The sequence below is a fragment of the Ursus maritimus genome, unplaced genomic scaffold, assembly GCF_017311325.1.
Source record: "Ursus maritimus isolate PB19 unplaced genomic scaffold, ASM1731132v1 scaffold_24, whole genome shotgun sequence".
Taxonomy (NCBI): domain Eukaryota; kingdom Metazoa; phylum Chordata; class Mammalia; order Carnivora; family Ursidae; genus Ursus; species Ursus maritimus.
The window spans coordinates 11,880,642-11,907,200 of NW_024424897.1; the positions used below are offsets into that span (position 1 = coordinate 11,880,642).

General features: G+C 50.8%; 1 protein-coding gene across 1 annotated transcript in view; it reads left to right on the forward strand.

The window, feature by feature from the left end:
* RGS9 (regulator of G protein signaling 9) overlaps positions 1-26,559 on the forward strand; it is a 67,927-nt gene that overhangs the window by 31,970 nt on the left and 9,398 nt on the right. Inside the window, exons 9-17 of the mRNA XM_008693654.2 lie at positions 1,588-1,659; positions 9,360-9,389; positions 10,114-10,175; positions 12,125-12,238; positions 15,387-15,502; positions 19,558-19,645; positions 21,168-21,306; positions 22,214-22,299; positions 24,488-24,605. Coding sequence (XP_008691876.2) covers positions 1,588-1,659; positions 9,360-9,389; positions 10,114-10,175; positions 12,125-12,238; positions 15,387-15,502; positions 19,558-19,645; positions 21,168-21,306; positions 22,214-22,299; positions 24,488-24,605 — 825 coding nt within the window. The remainder of the gene's footprint in view (positions 1-1,587; positions 1,660-9,359; positions 9,390-10,113; positions 10,176-12,124; positions 12,239-15,386; positions 15,503-19,557; positions 19,646-21,167; positions 21,307-22,213; positions 22,300-24,487; positions 24,606-26,559) is intronic.

Genomic DNA, 26,559 nt, shown 5'->3' on the forward strand with positions numbered 1-26,559 from the left:
GGCTGGCTTGGACTTCCCATATTGTCCCTCATAGCATAGCACTTGTCACAACTGTAATTTATCATTTGTGTGATAAATTGTCAAGTGGCTGCCTTGCCCAAAAGACCAGAAGTGCCTTGAGATGCCAGCTGGGGATGAATGGAAGTGTCGCATTCCCCAGAGGCTCCCAGGCTGAGCACAGTGTCAGCCATAGGACGTGCCTGATAAGTATTTGTTGATGGAGGTCCACGTGTGTGACAACTGGGGTGAGGACAGCCGCTCCCTCCCCCTGTCTTTCTTCCCACTGATTTTCTACCGCTTTCTTTTTTCTCTTCCTTGCCTCCGCTGTGTGCCCAGTATTTGCCCCGGTGGTAGCCTGCTGAGCTAAGCTGGCAGACTCAGCAAGTAAAATAGAGGATGCCTAGTTAAGTTTGAATTTCAGATAAACAGCAAATGATTAATGTCACAATATTTTTATGCTTATTGTATATTTATATTGAAAACATATGGAATATATTTTTATTAAATCATGTATCAAAATTTTTTGTCATTTGTCTGAACTTCAAGCTTAACTGGGCATCCTATATTTTATTCGGCAACCATACCTCTGAGCCAGACAAGTGGCTGCTCCTACTGAGATCGAATCTAATGGGGAGAAAGCTCAGCGGCCTCCTGCCCCAGTGCAGTAGGCCTGGTTGATCACACGGGTTTGGGAACTTGATGGTGGCCTGCACCAAACTAACAAAGAAGGAAGTGAAAGACCCAGCTTGCTGGCCAAGAAATTGGGAGAGACCAAGCAGGATTGGCTGGAGAGTTGGTTGGCTGATGGAGAACAGGACTGGTAAAGGCTGAAGGCCCCATTTTGGGCCAGGCCATTACACACGCCATCTTAACATGAATACAAGCCCTTGCTCAATAATTGCTACCTTCTGTTGAGTGTTTTGCACATCCTCTTGTTAAATCCTTAACAAGAACTTGACAGGTAGGAGGGATCATCTCCATTTCTCAGGAAGGATAGCGAGTGTAGAGAGAAGTAGTTTCCAAAATCTTCCTCACCGCTGGGAAGTGGCAGATCCAGGATTGAAACCCAAAGGTGTTGGCTGAAGCCTGGACTCTTCAAAGCACTATACCGTAGGGTGAAGAAGGAGCACTGCCAGAGGAGTCAGAGTCCCATGTACTAATCCCAGGGAACTCTTGGATTTTAGTTTTATCCATCCATCCACCCATCCATCCATCCATCCATCCATCCATCCATCCATCCATCTGTCCATCCATCCATCCATCCATCCATCCATCCATCCATCCATCCATCCATCCATCCATCCATCCATCCATCTATACATCCATTCACCCACCACTACACACACCTATCCACCCACCCATCCATCACACTGTGTTGGGTTCTGGGGATGCTGTGGTGGTGGAACAGCCCCATGAAGCTTCCCAGCTCACCCAGAGGGTCTTACAATAGCTGTGGCTCCCCATGGGCTAAGCCACAAGCCCTTCTCAGCTCTGTCTCATAATTGGCAGTTTGGCCAAGACCCAAAGTTAATCAGAAACTGGATATTCTTCCAGTGGTGGTTCTTACATTGTTTTTATTCTGTTCAGCCGGGAATGAACAATGTGCTGGACTATGGCCTGGACCGAGTAACCAATCCGAACGAAGTTCAGGTAAACCAGGTAGGTCTCAGCTGCATACTTTGGGCAGGGCCTAGGTCACGTTCTTAATTGTGTCCACATGACCCTTGTCTGTTTGTGTCTATTGGGGCAATGATGTCTCCCCGTTGGGACTGCCAAAAAGGCATCTTGTAATACCAGTGTCAGGAAGGGGACAGGCCGTGACAGGGGTCTTGCGTGATGAGAGACGAGAGAACGTAGAGTGCAGGTCAAAGCAAGTGAGATCTAGGTGGTCAAGCTTCAGACTTTTCTGAGGCTGTTCCCCCTTTTAAAAATCTGATGAAAATTATGAACCCATTCCGCCCAAAGATGCCCAGACAGACATTTTGCACAGAATCTCAGCCAGTTCCCTGACCTCCTGGAGGCTCTAGGCCCCAGGCTCAAAACCCTTGAGTCAACTTGGGGTTTAAACCTTAATCCACATGACCCAGAATGTCACACTTTTTTTTTTTTAAGATTTTATTTATTTATTCGACAGAGATAGAGACAGCCAGCGAGAGAGGGAACACAAGCAGGGGGAGTGGGAGAGGAAGAAGCAGGCTCATAGCGGAGGAGCCTGATGTGGGGCTCGATCCCATAACGCCAGGATCACGCCCTGAGCCGAAGGCAGACGCTTAACCGTTGTGCCACCCAGGCGCCCCACACTTTCTTTTGCATCTCGGTAGGGTGGGGCCTTTGCGAAGATTGTCTTAGGCTTTTAGGTTTAGAAGGACCCTTTTCCCATATAGGCCACCACTTATGATGAGTGGCCATTTTCCCAAGACAATTTTTATTTAAAGAAATGCATTGCATAAGCTGTTGAAGCAGTGGGCATCCAGGGTGGGGTTTCTCAACCCTGGCACTATAATTTGGGGCCAGATAATTCCTGGGGGGATTTCTTGCATGCTGTGGGGTGTGTAGCAGCACCTCTGGACTCTACCCACGGGATGCCAGTCACTCCGTCCCTTTCCCTGCCAGCATCCCAGTCCTGACAATCACAGATGTTCCCAGACATTGTCCAGTGTGCCCTGGGGAACAAGATTGCCCCGACTGAGAACCGTGGAACCTAAAACCCACTTGAACTAGTCTTAGATGCTTCCATTGCTTTCTGTCTGATGTTGTCCGCGGGCAGCAAGGGATCAGGGACATTTTAGCCTCGTGTGTCATCTCTAAGCCTTGGCAGTGCCTAACACCTTGAGTGGGAGGTGGGAGGAATATGCTGGAAAGGAGGAAGAAGGAAGTCCACTGGGACCTGGAACTCAAGATGGCTGTGGGGACCCCCACCAGGGCATGGGACAGAGGCATGGGTTTAGGGATGGAGTCCATATGGAGAGGGGACATTGAGTCCCCAGAGGGCATACCCTGGGGCATTGCTAGGTTCCTTGCCCATAACTCAAAGTGACCCTGCCTTTGATACATGTATGGCACTGTCAGCCTTCACGGCCTTTTCCACGTTCCCCTCGTCAGATGACAGATAATTGCTGAGGCTTGTAGGCTTCGTTGCTATGGAAACAGAATCATCAAGGAAAATACTGAACCGGGGTGGAAGATTTGCTTTTTTTTTTTTTTTTAAATGGATAACTGGCAGTTCTGGAAACCTCTGTGGTGTGGAGGAGGGGAAGGTACAGGTGGAAATCACATCACTCTACTCTGACCCTAGCCAGCTGGGATTTGGCTTTCCTGTGTGTGTGCGTGCGTGCGCGCGTGTGTGTGTGTGTGTGTGTCTGTCTGTCTGTCTGTCTGTGGTGCAGGCGGCCTTATACTCCAGCTCTGGGAGGACAGTTGAGGAGCTGAGGTGCTCCATCCTCCATGCTATTTGGGGGTAACTTCCAAGGAGCCTGGCCAGACCCCTCCTCACTGAGAGAGCATCTTCAGGCTCACGGGTGGTCAGGCTGGGAGAAGAGCGTACCTTCCGGTACTTACTATTCTTGCCAGACGGAGCACCTGACCGTGCGTGAGGCTGGGGGCTGCCCCTCCCGTGGCCATGTTTGACATGGGGGCGCTTTCACTTTGCTTACTCTTCATCTCTCTCTCTCTCTCTCTCTCTCCCACCAGCTCTCTTTCTCCTGTCTGCACTCTGACTGTCCTGGAATATTCCGAAGAATAAAGAACCGTAATTCTCATGCGAGCGGGACCTCTCCTGCTCCGCCAGCCCCAGTGTGTCAGGCCCAGCTGTTGGGGGGCCAGAGGCTGGTGCCATGTTTGATATGTTGGCAACGTTTCCCACCGTCTGACTAAGTGTCCCCTGTTTTCCCTGGTTTATCTGCCCTGAGGGGAGAGGGCCAAGAGGACACGAAGTGTCTCCGTGAGGCCTTGGGCATGCAGAGGTTCTGGATTTTTGTCTCATTCCAGAGAAGAGCTCTCATTGCTGGTTTGAAGAGAGAGGCCATTTCTGAGAATTAGTGAATTCTTGAAAAGATGCTTATTTTCCTTAAATGGAGGCAAATAACCCAAAAGCAATGAACACCATCAAACATGAAAAAGAAGGCTGTTCATTTGGCAGGTGTCCTAGGGCTCTGGGTGACCCACCTCCTCAGACTGGTGACCGCCAGTTGGTGTGGCTGCCCAGCCCTGGGAGGAACTGCCCGTGGTCCCAGGGCCGCACCCAGAGAGCATGTCCTCTCTCAGTTCCCATGAGTTGGGGCACACTCAGTCCCCCATCTTCCTTTTATTTCGGTGAGGAGACAAAATGGCGGCTGGGCATTAGTCTGGCGGTGGGTAGGGGTATGCCCAGGGCTGGCCCTTCCTCCGCAACCCTGACAGGGTGACCATAGTCACTTTGTGATGAGGACCAGTGTGGTGTGCTGAAGAGAGCTTTGACCTCACCGTGAGTCCCAGCTCAGCCACGCCCTGGGCATGTGATCTTGGACAAGCTCTTGAGTTATTCAAAGCCTCACGTTTCCTTACCCATAAAATGGGACTAACAGTAGCCCCTTCCTCAGAGGATTAAATGAGATCATTTACGTGAAGTGTCTGGAGTGGTATCCAACATGTAGAGGCACTCGATGGACAGTAGCTGTCATTATCCTAATGGTTGCCATTCTGTGAGAGAGGTCATTTCTGGGATGGTGCAGGAGAGGGTCCTGGACTTTTCTAAAAGGCAGAGAGGGAATGTGATTGGGGAGGGGAGGGACCGCTTAGGGAAGAGAATGGACTTTCAGATTGGGCCCAGGTCAAATTCCTCGTTATGTCACTTATTGGCTGTATGACTTCCCAGGTCTGTGGCCCTTGCTCTTCTCTGATCCCATTACCCGCCCCCCCCACCACACCCTTCCAGTCTGCATCCCAGTCAGTATCATGGGGGGCGACCTGCGCCCTGGGCCGCAGCTGCGCACTCAGTAGGGCCCTGTGCTTGGGTTAATGTTCTCCTGGCGCTGCCTTAAAATTCTTAATGCTTTCATTGCACGAGGGGTCCTGCAGGTTCATTTTGCACCGGGCCCTGCAGGTTCCTCGGTCTGTCCTGCCTCCACTTATCGGGAAGCTTGCGGCAGGACAGACTACTTTAGGTGATTGCAGCCTCAAATTCTTGTCTCTTTGCGTAGGTCGCTGCCTCCCATCCCCAGTCTGCTTTGCGTTAACTCCGCCAGTCCCCAGACTTCCTGGTTTCTGATTTTTGGTCCTCTCTCTGCTCTCAGTGCCTGTGTTCCCCGATTCCTCGTGGTTGTCCCCATCTCGTGTTTCGCTCTGTGGCTTGCCCGACCCCTCACCTCTGTTTCCACGTATATTCCTGCCTGGCCGCCTGGTCCCAGGGTCCTTGCTTGTCCGTCCTCCTCGCTTCCACAGCCCTGTCTGCCGTGGCCCCAGGCCCTCCCAGGTCATGGCCTGACTGACCCCTCCTGCCCTGTGACAATTGTCTGCAGCCCCCACCCGGGTTTGCAGGCCAACAAGGCTCTAGAGGCATCCCTATTTGGGTAACTCCATAAGGGAAAAAGAATAAGTTAGAATTCCAAGAACGCGTAGCAATTGCAGATTCCCTGGGCGGAGTATCTTACTGTGGCACAGTGTGTCACTCGGATGAGGAATAAAGGAGTGACTTCCCTCCAGGAGGGCCGGGTTGAGAAGGCAGGGGGTCTGGGCACGAATTACAGGGAAAAAAAATTGTTCATTTCTTATGTTGTCATGCAGTGGTTGTCTTTGAATTGCTTAGAAATGTGCGTGCACGTGTGTGTGTGTGTGTGTGTGTATTTTTTAATAACTTCACTTTAATGTCTTTTTTATGGCCTTTGGCTAAGTAACAACATGGACAGGTTTATGAGATTTAACAAATAACAATACTGGATGCTCCGTTGAATTCGATTATCAGATAAACCATGAATAACTTCTTTAGTATAAAATGTCCCAAATTGGGTTTTATCTTGTTGTTAGGGTCTGCGCCACACTGCGCCCCTTCTCGGGAATAGTCTGTGAACCCTACTCAGTAGCCTCTCTGTGTTGAGCCTCTGCTCTGTGCAGGTCACCTCCGTGTATTATCTCATTTAATGCCCTTCCCCTTTTGCAATCCCCCTTTACAAAGGAAGAAAGAGGCTTTGAAATGCTAAATAACTCATCCAAAGCTGTATAGCCAATAAGTGACAGAACCATGAATTTGACCTGGGCCCATTCTGAAAGTCCGTTCTCTTTCCTAAGCCACCCCTCCCCTCCCCAATCACATTCCCTTTCTGTCTTTTAGAAAAGTCCAGGACCCTCTCCTGCCCTGTCCCTAGGGTCCACACACCCTTAACAGGACACAGATGCCCTGTATGTCCATCTAGAGGAAGCTGATCCCATGGAAAGCCATTTTTAAAGCTAGACCAGTAACGTCCATGTGGGAAATCCAAGGTGGAGGTGGGGAAGCCATCGGACTCCCAGAGGGTGGCTGGTGATCCCGGGAATCCGGAAACAGCAAACCGCACCGCCAATGCAGAAGCCCTAATGGGGCAGTAAAATCAAATGAAGTGAATTACAATATGAAATATATTTTTTAAAGATTTTATTTATTTATTCGACAGAGAGAGAGACAGCCAGCGAGAGAGGGAACACAAGCAGGGGGAGTGGGAGAGGAAGAAGCAGGCTCCCAGCGGAGGAGCCTGATGTGGGGCTCGATCCCATAACGCCGGGATCACGCCCTGAGCCGAAGGCAGACGCTTAACCACTGTGCCACCCAGGTGCCCCACAATATGAAATATTTTAACACACCAAAGACTGAGATAATGGCCCCAGAAACATATTAGGCTAAAAGCCAGGCCATGCCAGGCAGAGGAGAGATGAGCAAGTGTGTGTGGTTGGGGTTGACCTGCAGGGACAGCTCCCCACGGAGCCCAGAGAAGGTCAGGCAGACGGAGAATCTGGCTCCTTTAGTCTTTCTTGGTCCGCTCAGGAGCCCCGTGCTTGCAGGAGATTTGATCTTGCCTCCTGGGCACTTGGCAGGAGGGTGTTCATGAACTCTGGCTGCTGAGCACAGGCCTAGTATGACTGAGATCTTCACCATTGTTCGTGTGTTTTCTTCCTTAGCTTTGTGGAGAGGTCACTGACATATAACGTACTTAAATTTAAGGTGTACGGTGGGATCGTTAGAACTATGTATACATTGCACAGTGATTACCACAATAAGGTTGGTTAGCACCTCCACACCTTCGCATAATTAGGATTTTTTTTTTGAGTGTGTGGTGATGGCAATTAAGAGCTACTCTCTTTAACAACTTTCAAGTGTGTTAAACGGTCTTGTTAAACGTGCTATGTGTCGGATCCCCAGATCTTGTTTCTCTTCTAGCTGGGAGTTTGTTTTACTGTCATGGGTGTTGATTAAAGAGTGTGTCCTGTCTTTCTGTTTCATCTTGTGACTGGGGCTTTAGCTCTCTTTATGTTTAATTTTAAATTAAATGGCCAGACAGAGTCATTCCACGGGGCAGCACGTGTGGCTCTAAGGCAAAGAAGGAACTGATGCTCGGTATCCCCAACTGAAAATCAGAATCCCCTCCTTTAAGCTTTGTAAGGGATCAGAGAGGGGTAAATTGCCCTGATCGCTAAGTGGTTACTACTATAAGCAAAAGTCCCACATCCGCTTTGAGCAGGAGGTGTAGACCAGTAGATATGATTCTTAACCCACTTCGGCACACTCTAACAAGAGAGTGTGATTGTGTTAGATTTGAATGCAAAGCCACTCTGGTCCCGGGGTCCTTTTCTTCCTGAAATGCGAGTCTTCTAAAACAGTGCCTTATGTTAAGAGACGATGGTAACAGATAGTCAGTGTGGTTGCCAAAAATATGGATCATTTAGGGAATGTCTTCAACTGTTTAGGTTGAAAAATATTCTATTAAGCTTAGAATACATCTCCATTTTTCTACGCCTTTAAGCACACGGCAGCCATCGTTTATCTGAGGTTTTTTGAGCATCTACTGTGCACCGGGAATTGTGCTAGAGGCCGGCATGGTCGCCCTGCTCTTAATGGTGCCTGGTGGGTGATCATATATGAAATAGAATGACGCAAACAAATATTTAATTACAGTTGCGGTAAGTGCCATGAAGGAAGAAGTGAGGGTGCGTGTGAGTCCAAAACAGGGAGACCTACCTTTAATTTTCTGAGATAACTCTCCCTACTCCCCCACCCAGGAAAAAGGATTTCCTATGAAAAGCAGTTACATAAAAGCAATCTAATGAAGCAAAATGAAACCCCACATGGGTTAGGAAGGAGAGATAAGTATGTGACATTCCAGATTAGACCTTCCTCTATTCCTCGTCAATGGGCTCAGGGGCCAATACTTATTTTGCTAACTGGCTAAGGGAAATAGTGTCCTCCTTGGGCTTCTGATTCTCTTCCCGGGGAAGATCTGGTTGTATTAAGCTGCTTGGATACTGGCAGCCAGGAACGAAGATGATCAATTTAAAGTATGAGAGTCAGTACCAAGCAGCCGCTGGACACAATCAAACCTAGAAAAACCGAGACTGGAATCACCAACTGTGCCCGACTTCCAGGAGTTGCAGGGAGCAGGAAAGTGACGGTAAGGAAGCATGTCAGATTAGAGAGGATTTTAGTAAGAGACAGGTCTGAATGGCTTCCAGAAGCTTCTAAGAGCCTATACGTGGAGTTTCTTTTAAGAGCCAGCCTTTCTCTGCTATATTGCAAAAAACCCAGAGAGAGGATACCCTGCAGCTCACCCCGGGGCATGAACCTGCTTCGGCTGCTTCAACAAGAGGATGGGACCCACCTGATATGGTACAGCTCCACTCTGGGACTTAGCTTTTGGTGGACTCTGGTCTCAAGTTTTTTAACTGTGTGCTTTATATTTGGCAATGTGGCTTTCCCCCCCTCTATTTGTATTGGTCCGGTTGTTATGAATACCTGAGGAATGGATCTTACCCTTCATTCAGAGCTCTCTGCTGGGAGGAAAGAAACAAGCTTCCCAGCTGCATTCTTGTTTCCCCATCTTTATGTCTGATTCCATTTAGGATGGCTCTGTAGGCACTATGGTAGCTTGGGACCAATCCCAGACGTAGTCTTGAATTCATCTTGGCTTTTGGGAGAACAGCATACAGTTATAGTAGTAAATCATATGTGTTCCCTCATCAGAGCCTTAGTTGAATTAATTCTCCGGTGGTGGTGGTCATGGGGAAATCCTGTCTCTTAAGCAAGAAAAGGTGAAACTGTTTTTTTTCATGGGCAAGGATTTTTATTTCTCAAATGGGTATTTGAACTGTAATGACTTAATGGCATCTGTTTAATGGTTTTTGCTTCTTTGTTTTTACAGAAACAAACAATCACTGCTGTCAGAAAAGAGGTAATTAGTTTTCCGGTCCCAGGGAAGTTTGATTTTCAATCCTCCAACAAATTATGTGTACTTCGGCTTTATGCTCTGTCCTCAGTAATGAAATGAAAAACCATGTGTAATGTTCCAACAATTATTTCTAAATTAATGGACCACACAGAGCGACAAAGCAGCTTTTGTAAGATCTAAATGGATCAGTGCTGGGGCTCAGGATAGGAAAAACCATCAGAAGGCCCAGATCTGAGAGACGTGGCCTGGATGCCCAGTGTCTGCCTCTTCACCCCGGCCCCTGCTCCTATGGTGACAGGGCCATTCAGAACCTCTCTGAAGAGGCACACTACCTGTTTTGGCAGACCTTGTGTCCAGGGCCCAAGACAGAGCCCTGGAAGGTGTTGTCTCCTGAGGTGAGCCCTGCTCTGTGAGCCAGAGACACTTGAGGGAAAAGCCAAGCAGCCATCCCCATGTCTGGATGTAATGCTCCTTAGAACTTTCTGTATTTCCAATCGGTGCCTTTTCCCAGACTGATACATGATGGGCTATGGAGGCCCCTCATTTGGAGTTTGGGGTCACCTGTCTCCTGTGGGCCTGTGCCCTGTTAGTACTGTAGTGGGTGGCTTGAGGGCATGGGGTGGCAGGTAAGTGGCTTCTGGCTCTGGGGGCCATGTGTAAGTGCCAGTGTTAGCAACAGTCAACGGTGGGGAAGTGGGGCATCTTCTAACCACTGTGTCTCTTTCAGATCATGTATTACCAACAGGCCTTAATGAGGTCCACCGTGAAGTCGTCAGTGTCCCTCGGAGGGTATGTTCCTAATTTGTTGGTCTTGCTGAGGTTTGAACAAGACGTAGACAAGAGGAGAACTTTCTGCTTCAAGGCAAACTTAAGCCATCACGGGTGGGCATAAGCTCCTAAGGAACTCTGAGGGACGACACCAGTCTTTTAAGGATTAAATACTTCGTTCCTCAGTCTGCGTGTGTCCAGGTCTCATCTTGGGTTAGGCAAAATCAGGAATGAGTGAGGTTTTTTAGAAGCCTTACCTTTCTTGGAATCCGCTAATGTGTGGATGGAGAAGGTGGGAAGAATTGGAAGTTCATAGATGTTGCCCTGCGGGGAATGGACCGTAGCTGTGTTCCCATCAGTCCCCACTCAACTTTACTAGTGGTGTGTGAGTTTACTGGTTCAAGGTACTATTAAATGTCCATTGTTAATCTTTGAATTAAAATCCCGTTATGATACACTGGAAATTGACATTTGACTTATTGAACGTGCAGGGAACCTTGATTCAGTCCCCCATACAACATTCCTGGGAAGACACAAAAGGATTTAGTGCCCCCCCCAGATGTAAGCAGTTATCCTTTTAAAATGCGGAGTTCATTTTAGGATCACCTTGGTAACTCTAAGATTTTCCTGCACACATGAAAATGGACTTGGCTTATTTCAGGAGGGGTACAGCGTGACTGCTCTTTGGTTTTGACTGTGTGAGACTTGAGTATGGTACAGAGATTGAAGATGTTGTATTTTTTCATTGCCTTTCTTCCAATACAGTCAGGGGTTAGGCTCCTATCAAAATCTGCAGCTATCTTTTTTACATCTTCCCAAATCCCTAGTTTGCAATCATACCACCTAGCTGAGAAAACGTGCCCTGACCTCACCTACATTTTCCTGCAGCTGTTGAGCGGCTGAGCTCAGTCGGTCACAGGGAAGCGTGTGCCCGTATACTCAGTGGACACGCAACTTTGCGTTATAATGATAATCATTGTTTTATGATAAAGTAAAAACCATCTACCGTGATGTTCCAGAGATGCAATTTAACGAAACCAAACAGAAAGCACATTGAAGGAGACTCGAAGGCTACTGGATACTTCTTACACCCACTTCCCGATTTTTATTTGTTTTGATGCTTCATTACCAGAATTTGACATCATTTGTGGTTAGACCTGTGGGCCAGTTTTCTTTTTTCTTCCCTTCAGTTGCTCCACTGTGAAGGCCTTGATGAGAAATAAGAGGGTCTTGGGAGAAGTGAAGCTGAGGAGCTTGAGTTTTGCACAGAACTATAAGCCTGATGCTCTGGTCTATCTCTAGGGCCTGGGTTCTGTTCTGTCAAAATCTTCTGGCTGTGGGCAGACGTCATAGCAGGTGTCTCGTGTGTATACCGTGGATGCAATCCCCCATCTGAGGGGTGGAGGCCCAGCACACCAGGAAACGTCCTGCCTAGGAAGGTCTAACCCACATAGAAGGAATGAGCTCTTGTTCACATTCGTGAATGTGGGATTCATACCTCAGTGAGACCACAGGCTTTGAGTGATGAATCTAAGTTCCCAAACGTAGGCGTTCTCCTGACGAAGGGTAGAATCTGATGTGGCAGCAGAATCTCAGAGAGACCATGGCAACCTCATGCTTCCAAGATGGCACCCAGACTGGTTGGAACCCATGCAAACCGAGTCAGCTTTGAATTTGGAAAACTGATACAATATAAAGAGGCCTTATTTTAAGGAAATTGGTGCAGTAGAGAAATCGCAAAGGGATTGGATGGGAAGACGATGTTTCATCTCACGAGTAGAACAGGGACAGAGCCTGTCAGAGACCTGCCAATCCCGAGGGCTATTAGAGCATTTGTCTAAGAAGGCAGTAATAAGCATGTCACTAAATCGATAAAGAGAAAGGAGGACGGGCTGGTCAATGAACCTGTGTATCGATTTCTTCTCTTGGGTGTCGAACTTCTAGGAAATCGTTTTCCATTTGCTTTTCAGGATCGTCAAATACAGTGAGCAATTTTTGTCCAATGATGCCATCATGTCGGGCTGCCTCCCTAGCAATCCTTGGATAACAGATGACACCCAGTTCTGGGACTTAAACGCCAAATTGTATGTATTTGATAACTCGCTGTTATAAGAAAATAGCTTTTTGAGTTATAATTCATGTGCCGTACAATTCACCCAATGAAAGTGTGCGAGTCAGTGGTTTCTACTATGTTCCTAGAGTCGTGCGAACATCGCCACAGTTAATTTTAAAACCTTTCATCACCCAAATAAGAACCCCCCCCTCACCCCCCCAAACCCCCTCCGGTTCTAGGCAACCACAAAACTACTTTCCGTCTCTGTGCCTTTGCCGACCTTGGACATTTTGCATCTAAGGAGTCATATAATATGTGGTCTTTTGTGATCGGCTTTTTCCCCCTGAGCATGAGGCTTTCAGCGTTCATCTGTGTGGTGGATTAAATACTCCATCCTTATTTATGGCCGAGTGATAGTCACTGTAAGGAGATAGACTTTTTATTAATCCATGTATCCGTTGATGGACATTTGGGTTGTGTCCATCTTTTAGCCGTTATGAATGCTGCTGCTGTGAACATTCGTGTCCGGGTTTTTGTGTGGACGTATGTTTTCATTTCTCTTGGGTGTGTACCTAGGAGCGGAAATGCTGGGTCAGATAGTAACTCTGTATTAACACTATATTGCTTCTGAAGAGAAAACAATCATCTTGATGGCTTTGCATTTTTGACACCTAACGAGAGAAAAAATAAGGTCCTGGAGGGCAGGGCCCTCCACCTGCCTTGGCAATTACACCACTCACTCCTTTGCTCTGTTTGTGAATTATAAACAGTTATGGCTCCTGACTGGGCGTAAGCCTGTCGTTTGCAAGAGGGACAAAGGCAGAAATGCAGAAGGAGAGCAGAAGCCAGTGAAGGAAGAGGAGAGGGTGTAGTAATTACATAGAGGGAAAGCTGGAGGAGGAGGGGGGGAGGAAGGAAGGCGCTGGTAGCAGTGGATAAGGCAGGTGGGGTGATGGGAAGAAAGCATCAGGTGCATACCACAGTTCAGGTCACGACCAAGGTCATGGTCACGTAAGGGATGAGGAGCAAGCAGGTAGCACAGATCCAGCCGAGTAAAGAGGCATAGCTTCCCCATAGCTTGGGGGAGCCCTTTTACCCATTCCTCCTGGCCTGCTGTGGGCAGCTGATGGCGTAAGGGGGGCACTCATCTGGAGTTTGGGGTCACCTGTCTACTAATGTCACCTGCAGAGCCAAAGACTCTGGAACCACCTTCTGGAGAGGCCTCCCTCCCACTCTGGGAGCTCTAGTTGTTAGGGTGGTTTTCTGGAGCCTACGCCTGCCTCCCAGTGTGTCAGGGCAGAGAAGTGACCTGAATGTCCTTGTGCACAAGGATGTGCAGAGTTCAGCTCTCCGGGGAGGAGAAGGCAGAACCACCGGGCCAGGAAAAGGGCTGTCCCGGGAAGGCTTGGGACGGAGACGTGGAGAGCCACTGAACGTTAAATGAAGTGGAGACTATGGTATCGAAGCGTGAGGCAGAGATTTGCTGGGGGAAAGAACAGGGGCGATGTTTCGTGGAGGAGCCGTCTATCAGAGGGTACCACGGGGGCAATGCCGAACGTCCCACTGAAAACAGGAAGCCTTGTTCTGAATGGTTTAGATTGTAAAGCCGTATTAAAATCACCTGGGAGGCTTAAAAGTGAAAAACAAGCAGAAACCAATGTCCTGCCCTCACTCCCAAAGCCTCTTAATTGGCCCAGGTGACCTTCTTATCCTCACCAGGGGTCTTTAAAAGCTCCCATTGACTTTAATGAACAGCCGGGGTTCCTAACACTGGTGTGGAGCAGTGGCTCCCAGCGAGGTCCCTGGACCAGTCGCTGTGGCCTCAGGGGGGGAGCTGGTTAGAAATGCAAATTCTTGGGGGCACCTGGGTGGCACAGCCGTTAAGCGTCTGCTTTCGGCTCAGGGCGTGATCCCGGCGTTCTGGGATCGAGCCCCACATCAGGCTCTTCCGCTAGGAGCCTGCTTCTTCCTCTCCCACTCCCCCTGCCTGTGTTCCCTCTCTCGCTGGCTGTCTCTGTCAAATAAATAAATAAAATCTTAAAAAAAAAAAAAAAAAAGAAATGCAGATTCTTGGGCCTCACTGAGCCCTGTGAATCCGAAGCTCAAGGGACCCTGCCCAGCAAACTGTTCATGAGTCTGGCAGGTGACCCTGACGCATGCTGAAGTTTGCACACCATTATTTTTGTTTGTTTGTTTTTTGGATCTGTTTCTTGTATGACCTTGGTCTTCTCAGCAATAACACGGGGGTGACAATGGTCAGCTCACAGCGTTCTCTTAAGGACAGAGTGACGGACACCTCCAGCGCAGAGCCCCACGGGCCGTCCGGTCTGTAAATGGTGGCTCTTAACATCAGCCCCGGGCTGTTCCCGTTTTCACGCTGTTGTCGGAGAAAGCACGAACTTGCTTGGCTGACTTTAGACCCCATGTGCTGTAGCGGTCACGGTTCTAGCGGCTGCAGTCCTGGGAGGTGTGCTGTCCTGGACCTGGAAACCTTTGTTTCCAAGGGGCTGTGTTGGGTTCTGGAGAATTTCATATGCAAGAGGAGAAAAGCCAGCTCTTTTTCTCGTTTTCTGGAATGTTAGGGCTCAGCTCTCCCTACCTGGGAGCAGCAAGACCTTTCCAAGCAGGGAAGTGGCGTGGGACTTGCGTCTTAGCCAGGGCTCTGGAGGAGGGCGCATCCGTGACAGTAGGGTCTGCCTGGGGCTTGGGGCCTGAGAGCAGGCACGGGAAGAATCATTGGCTCCTCCTAGATGCATCTGTGCTCCCGTGGTGAAGGGGCGTGGGGCGGGGTGGCAGTGGCCACAGCACCCGTCACCGGTGCTGCTCTGGAATCTTCTGGTCTGGTGCAGTGGCCTGACCGACACTCTGGGGCCAGTCTCCCACAGGCCTTGGAGGGGGCATCTGTGTTCCTGTGCCCTGAAGAAGGGAGCGGGCTGGAGCATGAAGCTGTTCGTGCTGGGCATCCTTCTCACCTCTGGGCTACCAGCTTTCCACATGCGCCCCGGGGCACTTATCTGAGGCTGCGTGTTCCTAGCAAGTGATTACTTGGATATTCTGTTTGTGCAGGGATTGAGGGGGGAGGACTGGGTTGAGCCCTGGGCCGTGGGGCTCGTGAGCTTAATGGGGGCCCCTGCCTCGCATTGAGTGTCTGGCGTATTTACAAATCACCATCCTTGCAGGGTGGAAATCCCAACCAAGATGCGGGTGGAACGATGGGCTTTCAACTTCAGCGAATTGATCCGAGACCCCAAGGGCCGACAGAGTTTCCAGTACTTTCTCAAGAAAGAATTCAGTGGTGGGTCTTTGATTTTTTTTAAATACAATTTTTACTTTTAGAAACACTCCTGTCATGTCTGCATAGGGTTTCGGGGATTTCTCGGTAGATGTTTTCCCAGCTCTGCTCCTGTGTGCTCTCCTTGGACCTGTCCTTTCCATCCGTTTCAAGAGGCCCCACAGTCGGGGGGGCAGGGGATTGAGTCTGCTGACGAAATTCACGGCGCGTGACTCCCATCTGCAAGGGCTCCGTCCCCTCCGGCTGTTCTCACTTCCTCATGCTGATTCTGGGGTCACCGGTCCAAGAGTCCCACGTCCCCTGCCGCTAAGTGCAGCTCCTCGGGGGACCCTGGCTAGAAGGGAAGCAGAAAAGCAAACTTGCCCTTTTTGTTTGGCAGCCTGGTTTCCTTCAGCTCAGTGCTTCTCAGCCCAGCTGTGCATTCGATTCACCTGGGGGTATTTTAAAAGCACACCTGCCCGGATGCCATCTCCAGGTGCTCCTTTTATATTGGTTCGGGGCGGGATCTCCGCAGGTGTGAGAACTCCCCAGGTGATTCTAATACGTGGCTGTGACTGAGAACCACTGTCTCAGCTCCCGCTCTGCTGCCGACATACGGGGCGCTAGGAGTGTGCCGTCTTAGTGGGACTAGCGGGGCCCCATTTTAGACTTCGGGTGTCTCAGCCTGGTAGCACTTGTACCCGCTCAGATGCACTGCCCTGAGAACCATCTGGGAAAATTAAAGGCAAGATTAGGACCAATTTCATCAGGTGGAGCATTCAGGTGGCTTCTCCAGCCTTTGCTGGAAGATGTGATTTTATGGGATTTGTCTGTTTACTGAACCCCCAGCCCTGCAGAGCATCGTCATATTTGATCCTCCATTCTCAGCCGCTTGCTGCCAAGACCCATTTGTCTATGGGTTTGCGCCTGAAACTAATCCCAGGGGACGCGCCATTAGCCTGCTTGACTGCCTGATGCAGCACATTACATTATAATATGGATTCCTGACAATCCTTCTCTCTAATCAAGCCTAATTGCCATGATATGATAAAACCCAGAACAGATGATGGGAAAGGCAAGTGCTTTTAGCTGCCCCCACCCAAGCAACTCTAGAAGAAGAGAATAGGGTGCCATCTAGTGGCAAAATGACAAACCGCACCCTGGACTTGTCCCACCCAGTACTTGGTTAACGGTGAGAATCCGTTGAAGATTTCCCTGTGTTATTAAAATAGTATTTCTGGTGATCTCCTCAAGAGATTCCCGAGGCTTCAGGGGGTAAACAGGGAAGATGAATTGTGAGTTTTCTCATTTAAATAACATTTTTTAAAAATTGAGATCTACTTCGCATACCATAAATACACGTAATATGTAATTCACATGCTGTAATCCTTTTAAAGTGTACGTGCCGTGGTTTTTAGTATATTCACAAAACTGCACGACCATCATCATTATATAATTGTAGAACATTTTTACCACCTCACAAAGAAACCCCTTACCCGTTAAAAGCCGTTCCCTCTTCCTCTCTCTTCCTCTGCGCCCCCCGCCACCGTTGCCCCCAGCTTTCCCCTCCCCTACCAGTCTTAGTTGACCATTGATTTATTGTCTATCTTCATGGATATGCCCGTCCTGGACATTTCATATAAACGGAATCATGCAATGTGTGGCTTTTTGTCTTCTTTCACACACAGTCTTTTCAGGATTCATCCCTATTAGAGTATTTAAGGTGTTTCATTCCTTCTTATGACCAAATAATATCCCATTGTATGGCTAGACCACGTTTCCTTTATCCATTCATCATTTGGTGGCCCTTTGGGTTGTTTAGACTTTTTTGGCCATTGTGAATAAGGCTGCTTTGCACATTCATGCACACATTTTCATGTGCTCATTTAATTTTTTATGGTAATAAAAGATTCATCACGCAAAATTTATCATTCTAACCATTTTTAAATGTATGGTTTGGTGGTGGTCAGGACATCCACCTTGCTGTGTCTCCCTCACCACCGTCCATCTCTAGAACTTTTTATCTTCCCCGAATGAAACTCTGTCCCCGGGAAACACTAACTCCCCATTCTCTCTCCCCCCCAGCCCCCGGCGACCATCATTCTCCTGTCTCTATGAATTTCTCTGTGTTAGGTGCCTCATAGGAGTGAAATCATATATCTTTTTGTCCCTTTGGACTGGCTTATTTCACTTAGCACAATGTCTTCGAGGTTCATCTATATTGTAGCCTGCATTAGAATTTTATTCCTTTTTAAGGCTGAATCATATTGCATTGTATGTACATGCCACGTTTTGGTTATCCGTTCATCTGCTGACGGACATTTTTGCTCCCACCTTTGGCTATTGTGAATAATTGCTCAATTCATTTTAACCTTAAGCAATGGCTTGTCTTCTGTGTGGGAAAGGCGGTCTACCTGGCCCTTGACATGAGATGGATTGGTTGTCACTTAAAAGCATTGCTGGCTTGTTCCACTCATGCCTGTGATCTCAGTCCTAGGAACGCCTGGAAGTTCATGTTGAAGAGGAAGTACCTCTCTAGAGTTATGGGGCAGATGTCCACTAGTTGAGAATTGTGCTGCTTTTTCTGTTCCGATGCACCTGGGAGCTTTCCAGCAAATGCTGTAAAAGGAGAGGAGGGGGTACTCTTGTCTATGTCCCCACCCCACAGCATGCCGTGATTTACACACATGCGCACACACACGCACGTACAACATACACATGCACGCAGTGCACACACGTGCACACACTTACACATACACACATGCACACGCTCACACGTACATAACATGCACAGACGTGCACATGCTCACATGTACACAACATGCACAGACGTGCACATGCTCACATGCTCACGCTCACATGTACACACATGCACACACGTGAACACGCTCACACGTACATAACATGCACACATGCACACACTCACATGTACACATGCACAGACGTGCACATGCACACACGCACACACACGTACACAGCATGCACAGACGTGCACATGCTCACATGCTCACGCTCACATATACACACATGCACAGACGTGCACACGCTCACACGTACATAACATGCACACATGCACACACTCACACGTACACAACATGCACAGACGTGCACATGCTCACGCTCACATGTACACACATGCACACACGTGCACACGCTCACACATACATAACATGCACACACGTGCACATGTTCGCACGTAGCCACTTGCTGTCCCACTGGTGCGATCATCTTTATTGTCTTGGGCAGAAATGACCACCTGGGATGATGATACCCAAGTACTCCCACCCCTTGTGGGTGCTGTGGAGAACTGAGTAGAGAGCTCTAAGTGGAAAGGAAGTGAAGGCTGGAGAGGAGACTGGCTCTCCTCCTGGGCCCAGAGGAGCTGAGTCTCTGTGGCTCAGGTGACCCTCTGTGAAGTCCCCCAGCGGCCAGGCCTTCCCTGAGAGTCGGTCCGTCAGCATTGCCGCTGGAGCAGCCTCTCTGTAAGGACCTTTGGCGGGAATGTGCCCTGAGGGGGGCTGTCACGAGGGGTCTGTGCACATAAAGGAGGCAGAAGTCGTGTCAGTCACTCAGCAGGAGCCAAGCGAACAGGGGCCTTTATGAAGAGAGCCTGTCGGGTAGCCAGCGGGACTTGTTCACAAGCCTGTCCTATGCGGACTTGTTCCAGCAGGCTTTCCTCCAGCCAGACTCCAGCACAGGCAAGGCTGGGACAGTCCGAGGGGTTGATGTGAGCTCTGACCTGTGCATTACCTGGGAAAGGCCGGTGTGCCCAGCAGGTGCATACGGCTGCAGACGTGGTGGGCTCCAGTCGGCCTCATTGCAGAGACCACGCATGGGGCAGTCGCGGGTTAACCGTGTTCTCCGGGGCTCTGGTAGTAAGACCCAGATCCTTCTCCCTAGGGGTGTTCTGTCCAGCCTCACAGCGTGCCCTGGCTTGCTCTGCAGACGGGAGATCCTCCCTGGGCCGCGAGGACTGAATCCGCCTCAGCTGACCCATCTCTCTTCTTTCCTCTTTTCTTCTCCCCCTGCCGTGTTTCCTGCCTGGCTTTCGTCTGCGTGGACCGCTCCTCCCTGTGCAGGCGAGAATCTGGGATTCTGGGAAGCCTGTGAAGATCTGAAGTATGGAGATCAGTCCAAGGTCAAGGAGAAAGCAGAGGAGATTTACAAGTAAGGACTAGCCAGATGGTTGGGAAAGCCTCCCCGCGGGGCCCCCCCTACTCCCTGCTGGCCGCCCCGTGGCTTCGGAGGTTGGGATGGAATGGGAAGGACCACATTCCTGGTGTCAGCCTCAGTCACTGCACCTGCCACACTATCGATCAATACCTCCCTGCTGAGGTTTGGGGCTTCCTTGGAAGGAAGCGTGGGGAGGCACGTGATGTCGCTGCCCTGCTCCAGGGGGGAAGTGCTCAGGAGGTAAAGCAGTGGGGGCCTCCCTGCCAGTCCTTCTCCCTGCACTGGTCCTAGTGGACGCCAGTCTTGGGCCCTGAGTGCCCAACACATGCAGGTCACACTCACACACGTAAGCTGGGCTGGGACCGGCCCTCCGCAGCCACCAGACGGTGGGGCCGAGCTCTGGGCGGCAGGCCAGATGGCCCCTCCCCTCTGAGCACTCGCCCCTTTGGACCTCTGGTGTCCTTCCGACTGACTCAGAAGGGGCCACTGCAATTTTCGGAAAGGCGCCAATAACACTGAAGGGAAGAGCTGAGGTCTCACTCCTCATACTTGGAGGCTCTTGTGCTTTCCCACCTCCTCCCACAGGGAGGGGCTGTGCGCATGGAGAGAGGTGGGGGTGCGGGGGGGATTGTCATTCCAGGAAGGTCCTGTGACACCCAGGCTCAGAACAGTCGTGCGTGACTGTCTCGCACACCACGACACACACACACACACACACACACACACACACACACAGTACCTAACTCCAAAAATCTACTATAAAAAACTTTGCAGCCTCCGCCTTTCTGTCAGCTTCTCCCCAGGCTCCCCCGTTCTGTCATCTTCGTCTGAATTCCAAAATTTTAACATACGGCTTTGGAGCGTGGCAAAACATTCACGTGTTTCCAACCCTGATACAAGGCAGAACAGGAAACGCTGGAGAGCCATGCGGCTGAATTTGGGTCTCGCTGGGGCCGTTGGCAAGGACGCCCCTGCCATCCGCCCTCTGGGTGCTGGGACTGTGTGCTGCCCCCTGTCGCAGCACGTGAGACTCATCTCCAACTCCCTCTAGAGCGCCTGGCTGGCTCAGCTGAGCGCGCAGCTCTTGATCTGGGGTCGGCGAGTTTGAGCCCCATGTTGGCTGGAACACCTGTTTGGAGGTGTCTCGGCCTGGTTCCAGGTGGGCCCTAAATCCTCGTCAATAAGGCAGAAGCCGTTAAGTTGGAAACTGGATTCTTTATTCCGATGGCTGGCGTCGCCCCACCAACATTCTGCTCACTGTCCTAGGCTGGGAACGCCAGAGTTCAATATTCCCCTTCTCAATACTGGCGTGACTGTTTCCTTGCTTCTGAGAAAGGTCGCTCGACAACCCGTTTAGACTCTCAGTGTCTCTGAAAAAAAGGCCTGCTCTCATTCCCGGTGACCTGCTTCATTCCGGGTGACCTGAGTCGCGGCGATCCCTCCCGCCCAGGCAGCTGTGAACTTTCGTGAGCCAACTTGGTGGAGCGCCTGGCTAACATTTTCCTCCCCGCTCCAGGCTCTTCTTGGCCCCAGGGGCGAGACGGTGGATAAACATAGACGGCAAAACCATGGACATTACGGTCAAGGGGCTGCGGCATCCCCACCGCTACGTGCTGGACGCAGCTCAAACGCACATCTACATGCTCATGAAGAAGGTAGGCGGGCCCTGCGCTGGCTGGAGCGGGAACGGGAAGCCGGGAGCCGGAACCGGAAGCCGGGAGCCGGAAGCCCCGCCCGTCTCGGGAACCTGGACAAGTCTGCAGATAGGGGAACAAAGGGAGATGCTGTGTGGTTTCTGCTCTGCCGGGGCTGGGGTGCAGGATGGTCAGCGGTCTCTTCCCCCATCCCTGGTCCGGAACCTGCCTGGGCTTCCAGTCTCTGCAGCTGGGTTGTGGGGAGGGAAGGGGGAAACCACTGACAGATGCTGCGTGTGTCCCTATGGGCTGTCACTCTTCGATGGTGGTCCAGGCACCCTTGCCATTGGTGATGAGAGCGTTGCCGGAATAGCTGTTATTTACCGAGGGCTTGGGAGCAGCAGTCATGGTGCAAAGCCTGGCACTTTGTATCAAGGACCACCCATGGGGCAGGACAGGCTGGTCCAGAGTCGTTTGTCCAGAGTCTCCTCGGAGGTGGAGTCCACAGTCAAACTGTCTGCCTGCCTCCGAAGGCCCACCTCTTCGTCTCTACCGTAGAATGGTGCATGGTGGCAGTTCTGGTGGCCCCGGCCCGAAGCAAATATCACAGGTCGGGGGTAGGGGGAGTGGGGCATTTAGTATGTGAAAGAGACAAATGTGGTGGGATTATGGTAAAACTCAGTGGGAATTCAGGTAGCCTTTCTGGGTTATTAATAAAAAGTGAACATGGTGGGAAATTCTAGGGAACTGTTAACAAAAAAAAAAAAAAGGGGGGGGGAACCTGAGACAAAAATCACTTTCTTTCTTAAGAAATAGAATTTGGGGTTCAGCGTTGACCTAAGAGAGGTTGTCCGGTTTGGTTCTTATTTGGTATCGTAATAAGACTATCTTCAGGGGCTTAATGACTTTTCTCTCTTGTTCCCCCTAGGATTCTTATGCTCGCTACTTAAAATCTCCAATCTATAAGGAAATGCTGGCCAAGGCTATTGAACCTCAGGGAACCACCAAGAGAAGGCAAGTGGAGAGGCCTGTGATTTGCTGGTTGCCTGCTGTTTTGTTTACAGGGAAGTGAGGGTCTTTTTCAGCCAAATGGCCATGATTGAGATATTTGCCTGATGAAAATATTGGGGACCAGGAAGGATTTCTTAGGGGTCGGATTGCCTTGTTGGCTTCGTAATACCCTAGCAAGATTTCCGCAGTCATCACTGCCAGTGAAGTTTTGTGTCCCTGACGCGGGTTTGAAAAAGTGCAGATTATCCCACTGATCGTTACCCCATCGCAAACAGAAGCATCTCATTGGTTTGTTCATTGCTGCACTTCCCCACCTTGAACTGATTTGTGGGAATTAAGTGAGCCACATCCTTGTATCTTTGGGAAGTCCTAAGACCTTAGAGAGCATGGCGGACTCCACCCCCAGAAAAACGGCAGACTCACGGGGAGATGAACAGTGACATTCTAAGCGTCCTTGACCCCAGGGTCCGCCTTTTAGCGAGTCCCCCGTTAACTGGTTTGTGCTCACCCTCGTCGTTAGAGATGTAGATTGTCCCATCCAGCCACACCCGTGGGCAAAGGGTGACATGTTCTGAGGGGCAGTTGGAACTCTTTTCTGGGGAGGAAAAAGAAAACTCTGTAGGGACTGAGGATTCCAAAGAGGAACCAGATGACAGCTTGAACAAAGACACAGGACTTTGGCGGAGGCTTTCCCAGCACCAGCACGTGGCCTGTCCCCCCATGGTTAGTAAATGTTCCCCTGTTTGTCCGCTCAGCCCACGCTGGGCTCTTTTCCAGCATCGCCAGTCAATTCAAAAGAGGGGTGGTTAGACCGGAGCCTTTATCAAAGGAGCTTAAAAAAAAACAAACCCAACTTGGTTTCATTCTTGAGGATAATGGCCCTGTTATAAAAAGGAGGGAAAGGAGGTCTCTGTGGTGCCATTATTCTTCTGGGTTTACTGGGGAAGGAAGGGAGTTCAGCGTCCCTGGGGGCTTGAAAGCTTCTCCTTCAAGCCACAAGAAAGGGGCGTAATCGCTCCAGAACTTCTGCCAGAAAGTAGTAGGGAAAGAAGAGGAGTCTCCTATTTCTCTCTCCAGATATTTCATCGGTTGGGGCAGACCTGAGAAATCAGCTGGTATCTTTTCTGGAGCGCTGGGGTGACGCGAGGCCCCAGGTGCACTGCTTGGCTTTGGCGTGGGCTGTTGTGGTCTGAGAATGTCCCTGTGAGTGAGAAGACACTTGTGAATGCTCCGTGGGGAGCTCAGCCTGTAAACATGTGGGGATTGCAGTGGGTGTGCATTTGTCCCATGGCTCGAGGCTATCAGGCAGTGTATGAACCTTAATTTCTCTAGAACGAGTTAAATCGAGCTCCAAGCTCCCCTTTGGCAGGGCTGGTGGGAGACCCAAGTTCAGGCCTGATTTACTAGCAGGGGAGCCCTTCTTTCCGAGGGTAGATACAAGAATTCTCTGGGCTTTTGTAGTCCAGAGCTTTGGGGAGGTCCTAGGTTTTCAGGCCACCATTGCTGCTGAAATGTCTGTTTTCCAGGCATGTGGGTGACTCAGCGGCTCCCCCATTGCCCGCATCACTCAGATACCAGGAGCTTTGTCCTGGTGCCCAAGGCCATGGTGGACAGAGTTGGGTCCCAAGAGCCCATGTTTGACTTCTGTCGAGGTTCTGACTTATCTGGTGTATGCACACAGCACCGCCAGCCCCCCAGCCCCCTCCCCCGCTTCCGCCTCTCTCTGCAGGCCCAGCCTCGCCCTCTGGGACAGCCCAGCTCTTTCTCTCCTTCCCAGATCCTTGGCTTTTGAAAACAAACGCGCCAACTCCCCCTGAGGCCAGAACCCTTGGGCCTCCCATATCCAAATCCCCTTGCCCCCTTCTTTCAGGAAGAGCCCACAGGAGGTTAAGCTGACACCTTGGTTTCTAAACATTCTAGAATGTACATTATCACCACTGCAGGCAGTCTTCCTTGGGGCTAGCTGGAAATCCTAAGGCACTGGTACTCATCTGGTCCATCCTCCAAAGGGGGAGAAAGAGCTAAGGTTGAACGTGCCCCTGAGGTCCCGCCACCCTTGGGGCTCACTGGGAACATGAGGGAACAAGCCCAGATTCTGGTCCTGCAGCTCCGTGTCCCATGAGGGGCTCCCGTGCCCCTGCGGGGCCGGCTGTGTCCTTTCCACCAACCGCGGCCCTGTCCTTCCTTCCAGCTCCGGCCTCCCATTCATGCGGCGCCACCTGCGTGCCAGCCCGAGCCCCGTCATCCTGCGGCAGCTGGAAGAAGAAGCCAAGGCCCGAGAAGCAGCCAACACCGTGGACATCACCCAGGTCATGAGCAAGCTGGACCGTAGGAGCCAACTCAAAAGAGAGCTTCCTCCTAAATAAATCTGCAGTTGCTGGGGCAGGGCGTGCGCGCGCGGGAGAGGCGCGCAGAGAGAGGCAGGGGCAGGCGGAGTCTAGACCGCGTGGTTCCCCTCCGGCGGGGCAGTGGGGCAGCTAGGTTCCTCCCATAGGCCCCTGCCCTCCTTCACGGTGGCCTTCCCAGTGCCGCGGCAACTAGAGCTCGTCCTCCCGCTCCAGCTCTCCCAGGGACAGTGTCGCAGTGGCGGGGGGAGGTCACCTGACTCAGTTGCTGTGTGACCATCTGTCTCACTGGGGGGGGTTCTTGTAGCGGGAGCGTAGAGAAAACGGGCTGCTTTGTGTACCACCATTTGCTTTGGAGAATGAACTAGAAGGCCCCGTCTTTCAGGTACATCCGTTTCAAATAGCTTTAATGAAGCTCTTCACCCCCCTCCCCGTGAGACTCTGCTTTAGATCCCCCCAAGGGGCTAGCTCAGGGTCCCCTAGAGATGCTCGTCCCCTGGCTCCCCTGTTACACCTTCCTGGAAAGGCCCTGCTGAGACATTGCTGGGGAGCTTGTTCTTGGTCACAGCGATGGAGGGTCCTTCCCTTTTGTCTCCCCATCCCCCAGTACCTGCTAGCGGAACGTGTAGCGGGTAGGGACGAAGGACTCAGGCCGGAAGCCTCCAGAGCCGTCAAGGTGAAATGACCTTCCGAGGAGCACCATCGTGGATAAGGGAAAGGCACGGGTGTCTTCATTCGTGGGAAGAGAGAGGGTAGATACCTGGACATTTTCAAGATGGGTTAGGGTCAAAGATAATACTCTTTCGGATATTTTCTAGATGCTGGCCCTTCCCTCCTGTGTAGCTGTAGCTTAGGTCAGCCCTGTGGTCAGGGCGGAGGGGGAGGACAGCTCCAACTCTGACCTCGGGAGGACCACAGGTGCTTCTTGCAGTTAGCCTCACCTCGTACACGTGTGTAAGAATGCAAAGGAGCTAGAACAAGTCAGTGAGCAAGGGACCAGCACTGCGCAGCAAAGACTCACTCATTGGACACACTGAGTATCTGCTATGTGCCAGGCCTTGGTGAATACGAAGGGCATGGTCTGTCTCATGGAGCTTCTAGTCTAGGACTGACAGACAACAGAGAAGCCCACCGTATCCGTACCTTGGCTGACAACTGCAGAGCTAGAGCGGCATGCAGGAATCAGTGCTTGTCATCCGTGTGGCTCTGTTGATCTTGGAGCTCACTCCCCTGCCTGGGGGCTTGGCCTGGGGGAGCCCGAGCTGGGAGGAGTGGAATGCCTCTTCTCTGCTTCGCACGTCTCCTGTCCTCCAGCAGCCTGGCCTCGGCATGATCTATGGCGATGGCGGAATTGCAAGGGAGTGAGAACGCGTAGGAGTCTCAAGGTGTAGGCTTCGAACAGGGGCACGGTCTTCTACCTCCAGTTCTTGGCCAAATCAAGTTACAAAACTGGCCTCGAATCAAGGGGTGAGGAAATAGCCTCTATCTCTTTAGTGAGAGAAGTTTTAAAGTCTCGTTGCAAATGACGTGGAGAGAGGAAGTGAATTGACAACCCAAATATGTGGTTAAACCTATACCAGGTGTTAGAAAGGAAATGGAGGTGGTGCTGTTGTGGGGGATAGGGGGCTTGCGTCCACTAGGGAGGCCTCTCCCAGGCAGTGACAGATAAAAGGATGAGAAAAAGTGGGCCATACAAAGCCTGGGGGGAGGCTGGGAGAACTTTCCAGGCAGAGGGGACCACAGGCGTAAAGGCCCACTGGGGGAAGTGGCTTTGAGTGACTGCAAGGCCAGGCGAACAGAGCCTTGTAGGCGCGGGAGAAATGGTACAGCATGAGCTTAGAGAGGTGGGCAAGGCCAGGTCATCGGGGACTTTTTTAGGTCATCGTAAGGAGTTTGTGGCTCTTGGTTTCATGTTAGC